General features: G+C 51.1%; 1 protein-coding gene across 1 annotated transcript in view; it reads right to left on the bottom strand.

Annotated features, from left to right (window-relative positions):
• Positions 1–954: 954 nt before the first annotated feature.
• The window catches only part of ZNF710 (zinc finger protein 710), a 73,921-nt gene continuing 66,638 nt past the window's right edge, over positions 955–8,237 (bottom strand). Inside the window, exon 4 of the mRNA XM_027522116.1 lies at positions 955–3,787. Within this exon, the coding sequence (XP_027377917.1) occupies positions 3,618–3,787 (170 nt within the window). The 3' untranslated portion in view covers positions 955–3,617. The remainder of the gene's footprint in view (positions 3,788–8,237) is intronic.

Genomic DNA, 8,237 nt, shown 5'->3' with positions numbered 1-8,237 from the left:
AGGGATTATATTCTACTTTTGGTGTTAAATGTCCTGGGCAAGAGTTGTGACTTTTTGTTTTTTTTTTGGCCATCCTGTGTGGCTTATGAGTCTTGGTTCTGTGACCAGGATGGTACCCAGAACCTTTACTGTTAAAGTGCAGTCTTAAAAAAAAAAAAAAAAAAGTGCAGTCTTGTGCTCAGTCGTGTCCAACTCTTTGTGACTCCATGGACTATAGCCCGCCAGGTTCCTCTGTCCATGGGATTTCCCAGGAAAGAATATTGGGAGTGGGTTGCCATTTCCTCCTCCTGACCCAGGGATCAAACCCGTGTCTCCTGCATTGGCAGGCAGATTCTTTACTACCACACCACCTGGGAAGCCCATACCTGGTCTCAGGTCTTGACTTGAAAAAAATAAACACTTGGCAACCCGAAGTCCATTTCCCAAATTCGGGCGGGCTCTTGTAGGCTCCTGAAACCAGATACCTGGAAGCTTTGAGATGGGCTCCTAGGCGCCCATCTCCATGGAGGTGTTTTAAGCCCATTCTTTCCCAGTCATCACTGGAATCCCAGGGCTGGAGGAGGAAAGGCTGGCATGCTGGCTGTGCCCGGACCAGCTCCTGGGGGAAGCTCAAGGTTTCCAGGCCTTCTTCCCCATCAGTGAACAGCCAAGGGCTGGCAGCTCCCCAGGAGACACAGCCTCTGAAGCCCAGTCTGGCACCAGGAGCTGGCTTCTGTCCTGGAGGCCTGTTGGTGGGAAAGCAGCTTTTCTCTACAAGTGGTAGGAATTCTGGGGTCTTGGGCGGCACCCCTTTCTCATGGGCTCAGAGCCCTGCAGGTGGCCATTCTAGTGGGAAGGACGGTCAGGTGCTCCTCTGGGCCCCCTGGAGAATGAAGTACTCATAGGGGGTTCCTTCCCGGGAAGGGGTGAGAACAGTTCCACCCAGAACCATGGAAAGAAGCACTCGCAGTCACCTCACTAAAGAATATTCATTTATTTATAATTATTGCTAAGTAAACTTCTCTTTGAAACAGGAACATAAAAACACAGTAGGGCTTTGCACGAGTGGAATTTCTAAAACAGTTGGTTCGTATACATGTCAAAATAAGTTAGAATGGAGTTCGTCCAGGAGTTTCCAAGTCACATGAGAGGCCTCAAGAGCCTCTTCTGAACAGGTTGGGGCAGGGCGGGGCAGGGTGAGGACTGGAGCCTTGCTGAGACAGCCGCCCTCGCCCCCCAGCTCAGATTGTGAGTTGTGCTGCTGCTTCCTTCTCTCAGCCTTGCCCAGGTCCAAGGCACGGGGCAGGGGTGGGGGTGGGGGGTTGTTCAAGTATGGAACCTCTCAGAGGGCTGGTGCTGATGGCGGGGCTGGGGGAAGACAGGAGAGCACCAGCCTGGGGGCTGGACCTTGTCCTGTGGGCTTCCAAGACCAAGGCTACCGGGTGGCCGGAAAGAGGAGGAGGAGGAGATATGGGTTTTTGTTTTTGGTACCTGGGGTGGGGGGAGAAGACGTGGTGGAAAGAGGTAGTTTGCAGGGGACAACGCTTCTGCTCAGCAGGAGAAAATGTCATCTACAGTGACGGGGTCACTGCCACCTGAGGGTCGTCATGGCGGGCACCTGGGAGGCTGGGGGCCTCGGGGTCTAAAGAGCCACACTTGGGGTGAGTGAGGACCCCCAGTCCTCCCATTTGCTGCTCAGCATGAACTCTAGTGAAGAAGGAAGGGGCACCTGGCTGCCTGATCCTGAGGCTTCTGTGTCCTCCCCTCCCCCCATCCTGATCTCAGCCACCCTGAGGCCTGGCTTGTGTGTGTGTGTGTGTGTGTGTGTGTGTTAGTCACTCAGTTGTGTCCAACTCTTTGCCACCCCATGGACTGTGGCCCGCCGGGCTCCTCTGTGCATGGGGATTCTCCAGGCAAGGATACTGGAGTGGGTTGCCACTGGTCCTTCAGGAAGGACACAGCTCTGGGGGCACCTCCTCCCAGCTGCTCCCTGGGGCCCATGGCCTCACCTCCTGTGCCTTTGAGGATGGCCCTGCCTGCCCCCACTCCCACCCCATCTCACAGTCCTCAGGGTGCGAGTGGGTGGGAGTCTGGGTGCCCTGGCATTCCTCAGTGTGCTCTTTCACCGTCCCGGGGGCCCTGCAGTCTTTTTCAGCTCCGAGGCAGGAGCTGGGGACAGAGAGGCTGAGAGCGGGCAGGCATGGGAGCTCTGGCCGCTGCTCTGAACGGCATGGAGCGAGTCACTGGCGGGAGGGGCCGGGCAGGGGTGGAGGGCCTGCCAGGCTCTGCCCCTTCCTGCCTCTCGCCCTCGCCTCCTGAGGCTTCCTGCCCACAGCTGCACGCGCCCTCCAGGGCCAGACCAGCAAGTACCCCCTCCATCCCCACCCCGAGTCCCTGGGCTGCTCTTGGTTGGTTGGGGAGCCACAAAGCATGCACAGCACACAAGAAAGCTTCCGCGGGGAAAAAGAAAATGATGTCCATCAGAAAAGAGAATAGGTGACGCAGATTTGGAAAGAAAAAAAAATAAATTACCTTCAAAATACCCCCCTTTGCTCAAAAAAAAAAAGGGTTTTTTTGTTTTTTTCCTCTATGGTCTTCCTTTTTAAAATATGTTGCTCTTCCTAGGACTCTGGTGACTCTTGGCTGTCCCCATCCTCAAAATGCATACTTATTAGACCTTAAATAAGAAAAAGTCCAGTCCCCCCTCCCCCCCACAAGCCATCCTTGGCCTCCTTGAGGACAGCCCCTCTTGGTCCCCAGTGACCCCCTCCCTGTTCCCCTCACTTGGGGGGCCGCCACCTTTGTTAGCAAGTGCCTCATGCACTGCATGTCCTGGCTTTGTCAGGGGACCCTGGCGTGCTGCCCTGGATAACATTTTGTTGGAATCCACTTTTGGGACACCCATTTCCAACCAAACAGGGCTGTGAGATGGGGGCTTTCTGGGGGCTGGCTGGAGAGGATGGTAGCCAGGGTTGGGGCTGCACCCTGCTTTCCTATGGGCCACATGCATGCCTGGCTGGCAGAGAGTGTGGAGGGCACCAGGAGGTAGAAGGCAGAGGGCCCTGCCTGGCTGTCTGTGGACTGGGTGGGGAACGGGACTCGGCCTGGGCTTTTCCCAGTCTATGGGCTGATGGGAGTGGGTGACGGTGGGGAGCAGGGCTGACCAACCAGCACAAGAGCTCCACCATCCCTAGAGACAGGAGATGGTCCAGAGGAGAAACACGCCATGGCTCAAGAGATCTCTTCTCCAGTGACAGGGCCCCTGAGGAGCCATGAGGGCAGCCCCCCAACACTGGTTGCCCCCGCTCTGCTGGGCCTGAAGAGACAGAACCACTGCCCTAGTGGCCTGTCCCCAAACAGCCCCCATCCACATTTTTCCTGCAGCAGCAGGCCCAGGAGATGGGGACCTGGGCTTCCCGGGTCATCCTTCCTTCCCCACCATGCTTGGGGCCTGTGCTGGGTTCACAGCTGAGGCCAGTAGTACAGTCTCCATTTGGTCTCCAAGTCCCTAGTGGTGCAAATGACCAAGTGGGAGGACAGGGCTCAGGACAGTGGGGCAGCAGCTCGTTCCTCAGCTGCAGGGAGGCAGCCGGCACGCCCCACGCCCTCCTCGCCCGTTCCGGGCGGCCGGGCCTGTGCTATAGCACGTTGTAGTAGGCCATCTCTTTCATGGCCTGTTCAGAGAGGACGCTGGCCTCGGCGCTGCCATCCACACCCGCGTAGGCGTAGGCGTTCTCCTCGAAGTCCTCCATTTCCTGCTGGCTGTCGAGCTCAGAGGGGTCTGTGCCCGTCAGCTCCATCATGGGGTCTGCAAGAGAGGGCACAGTCAAGCTTAGCTGCTGCCTGTGAGAATGGCCAGTCACTCCCACACAGGAAGCAGAACTAAAGGAGTGGTTCCTAGTCACGGCTTCCAGAAGACTCAGTGGTTTCCTCTACCGCCCTGCTCTGGGGGGACCTGACTGACTCCCGTGGCTTTTCAAATGTGTGCCGAGTGAGTTCAGGACTGGATTTGAACTCTGGGGGGGTCTCTTGCACCTCCTGAGTCATGAAAGTGAAAGTCGCTGTTTTCTCCGACTCTGCCACCCCATGGACTAGCCCGCCAGGCTTCTCTGTCCATGGAATTCTCCAGGCAAGAATACTGGAGTGGGTAGCCGTTCCCTTCTCCAGGGGATCTTCCCAACTGAGGGATCGAACCCACGTCTTCCGCTTTGCAGGTGGATTCTTTGCCATCTGAGCCACCAGGGAAGACCCCTAAGTCACTAAGCCCTTATTTATTCTTTGCAACATGACTAATTAATCCCCTTTCCCATATGAAAGATTCCTGTGCTGTATCATGTTGGCCACACCACTTATTTGGCACCTACTGTATGCCAGGCACGTGACATGTATCATCTCCTGAATGCTCACAGCGACCCCATTTAGGAGAGCAAAAGCAAGTTCAGAGAGGTTTATCAACTTGCTCAGGGGCACCCAGCAAGTGCTATTGTTTTGATCTACTTGTGACTATCTCAAAGGGCTGTTTCCTCTGGTGCCAACTGTATCCTCTGGCCCTGCTCTCCAAGGCCAAACACTCAAGGTAGGTAAACAAAGATGATGAGATAAAAACTCTTTTAAAAGGCCTCCAGTCATTTTATCAAATTGAAATCTTTTATAAAGCTCTTACTGTTGGAACAAAGCCAGATAGAAAACTCCACAGAGGTGGAGGCCTGGGTGGGGCTGCCTTCTGATGAGTTTTGGAGGGAGGGAGGCCCAGAGGACACAGGGAGGCTTGCTGGCAGGGACTGTGGCTGAGTCCCAGTGTGCATTGTGCCCCGTCTATCTAGGAGATGCGATGTATTTGGGAGGAAACAGAACCCAGCCCAGGGGTAGCCTTGATGGGTCTAAGGCATGGTTTTTCAACCTTGGCATCATTAACACCTTGGGCCATGAGTCTTTGTTTTGGGGGACTGGCCTGTGCATTGTAGGATGTTTCACAGCATCTGTGGCCTCTGCCAGCTAGATAGCAATAACATCACCCAAGCTGTGATACCCAACTGTCTCTTGTGTATTAGTTGCTCAGTCGTGTCTGACTCTGCGACCCCAGGGACTGCAGCCCGTCAGGCTCCTCTGTCCATAGGATTCTCCAGGCAAGAATACTGGAGTAAGTTGCCATTTCCTCCTCTAGGCAATCTTCCTGACCCAGGGATCAAACCGGAGTCTCCTGCATTGCACGTAGATTCTTACCGTCTGAGCCACCAGGGAATCCCCAAATGTCTCTTAGACATGGTCAAATAAATGTCCCCCATTGAGAATCACTGATTGAATGGCAATCCCACTCCTTGCCAATGAGTGGCTCAGGATGAGGAATGGGACCCAATTCTGGCCAATGAATCATGAGGAAAGGCCTACTAGTGAGTTCTGAGAATGTTCTCATTGGTTTCATAGAGCAAAGGACAGCAGGCTCTTGCTCTTCCAATGGAGGTGAACAGGGAAGCATGTTGCCCTAAAGGCTACTGGCAGCTATTTTGTGACCATGAGGAAAATCACAGCCAATGCTGTGGAGAGAGGGAGTCTCACCCTGTCATTGCTGAGGGGCTGGATCAGTCAACTTTGCAGATAACCTGGACTGCAAATCATTTCTTCATTTATTTCCTTATTGTTTAAGCTGGTCTGATTGGGGTGTCTGTTGTGTCCATGGCATATGACACACTGAGTCTTCTGACTATAAAACAAGGTCAACTGCACCACGTCTTATAGACCCTAGGCTGTTTCTTCCTCAAATCCTAGTGGCACACTTTAATCAGCTATCATATAGCTGATTAAAAATAAGCTACATAAAGGCTGAAGAATTGATGCTTTCAAATTGTCGTGCTGGAGAAGACTCCTGAGAGTCCCTTGGACTGCAAGGAAATGAAACCAGTCAATCCTAAAGGAAATCAACCCTGAATATTCATTGGAAGGACTGGTGCTAAAGCTGAAGCTCTGATACTTTGGCCACTTGATGTGAAGAGCCATGATGCTGGGGAAGATTGAAGGTAGGAGAAGACGGGGACGGAGGATGAGATGGAAAGATAGCATCATCGACTCAGGGGACATGAATTTGAGCAAACTCCAGGAGATGGTGGAGGACAGGGAAGCCTGGTATGTTGCAGTCCATGGGGTCGCAAAGAGTTGGACACAACTTGGCAACTCAACAACAACAACAAAATAAAGCCAGGAAAAAGTTCTACCTTCGAGTCACTTGTTACCCTCCCAACTTTTTTTATTAACTCTATTTGGCAGTTCCAGTTGGCCCCAGGGAACAATTTGTACCATTTATTTATTTATTTATTTTGCAAAAACATTAATCTACCTCTTGAATTACAGTCCTATAGTTTATTGGATAGCTCTATCTAGAATGTATGCTGCCTTCCTCCTGCACAAGATCAAGCCTGAGCTTCTCAGACCAAGGTTATATATGAGTGACTTGGGCCCCAGCCAATCCCTGCTTTACTGTCTGTTATCTGGTACAATCAGGAAGAAAGCCATTGTAGGCATCCTTGGTTGCTGACCTCAGATAGAAAGAGCTTATGCCTTAGCCACACCCTGGAAGAGAGGTTTGTAGGGACAGCTGCTTTCAAAGGACCAGTCCTGCTCTGTCCCTCCTGCTGGGTTTGCTTCCTAGCAGATGCACTAGAGTACTGGCTCTCAGACTCTACTCTGCATAGAATTAACTAAGGGGCTTAAAAAAGAAAAAAAAAAAATTCGGATCCTGGGCCACACTCCAGATCAATTACATTTGAATCTCTGTGGTTGAGACTCAGGCATCAGCACTTTAAAACTTCTCTAAGTGATTTCAATGTGTAGCCAAGTTTAAGAACGGCTCTCTAGAGCTTAGAATCAGAGGTTCCCAATTTGAGTTTCTTGACCGGTAGCTTCCCTTTGACTTAGGAACTTGGAAATGCAAATGGTCTGACCCTACTCCAGACCTACAGAATGAGAAGCTCTGGGGGGTGGGATTCAGCACTTTAACAAGCCTCCAGTGATTCTCATGCTCCCTGGCTCAAATTTGAAAACCATCACTTCATTCAATGCCTCTCAAGTTTTCCAGTGCAAACAAATCACCGAGGGATCTATCCGAAATGCAGATCCTGATTCAGCAGGTCTGGGGTGGAGGTGAGTCTGCAGTTCTAGCAAGATCCCAGGTGATGCCAACACTGCTGGCCCCAGAACCACATGCTAAGGAAGAAGGTGCAACAGAGCATCTATATGCAGTCAACAGCATTCCATCCTCACTCAGGGAGAATGGAAAACTGAGGACACTTGTTTCTACCAGAAAACCCCAGGCCACTCACTGTTCCAAAGCTAAAGCAGGGTTATTTCCATCATGCCCCAGCATCTGATTGGCTCCTCGTGAGTAACCTCACATGGCAAGTCAACCCACCCAGTGATTGTCAACACACATTCCTAGCTGTGCATCTTGGAAGAAACTCCAGAAAAGTCAAATAGCTCCAGACTATACAAGGAACCTTCTGCAAGTGTGGCTGTCTACTCCTTCCTGTAGAATCTCTAGTGTCTCCTCCCCATGAGGCCAAAAAGAAGAAGGTGCTTCCACTACTGACCAGTGTTGAGGGGAGAGGTCATCACTAACACGTGGGGATGTTATAACAAACAGCCAATGAACCCTCCGCCAACTGCAGAGGTGAGCAAAAGTCTCCTGAGTATGTGGGCTGCATTCCTTCCGCCAGGCACTAGGAAGAGTGTGACTGACTGTATTACCCTTTTTGCCTTGGCCACTGGGAAGCTCAGGGCTCCCTTTTGCATGCCCACAGAACCTCCCACTTGTACTTGGGCTTGTGACCTCACCTGGCTCTCCCTTATCTTTCAGTTGGCATTTTCCCTTTTGTTACTTTCCTTCCCATCCATTTTTAAACTCATTATAAACTGGGGGATTTTTGCAGAAACTAATGCCTTTGACCAGTTATTTTTACTTTGGCCAGTCAAATATTAATTCCGTTATTTCACTAACACTTTGCAGATTATTACATTCAATAGTTATACCTGACACACCTATAAAGTCTTCTCCAGCACTATGAGTTTCATTTTCATTTTGAATATCCCAAACACTAAGGTTTTCTTTTGTCTTTTTGTTGGTCTAATACATTCTGAATCAGAACTATATTCTGAAGAACTATCATCTTCTGAGACACTATTATTTATGTTGCTTAGACAATCAGAGGAAGTAACTGCATAAAATTCACCGAAAAATTCTTGTTTTACTCAAAATTTTATAATGCATC

This window comes from Bos indicus x Bos taurus, chromosome 21, assembly GCF_003369695.1.
Source record: "Bos indicus x Bos taurus breed Angus x Brahman F1 hybrid chromosome 21, Bos_hybrid_MaternalHap_v2.0, whole genome shotgun sequence".
Lineage (NCBI taxonomy): Eukaryota > Metazoa > Chordata > Mammalia > Artiodactyla > Bovidae > Bos > Bos indicus x Bos taurus.
Note: the sequence above shows the minus strand (reverse complement) of the source record. Positions and strands in the feature narration are given on the sequence as shown.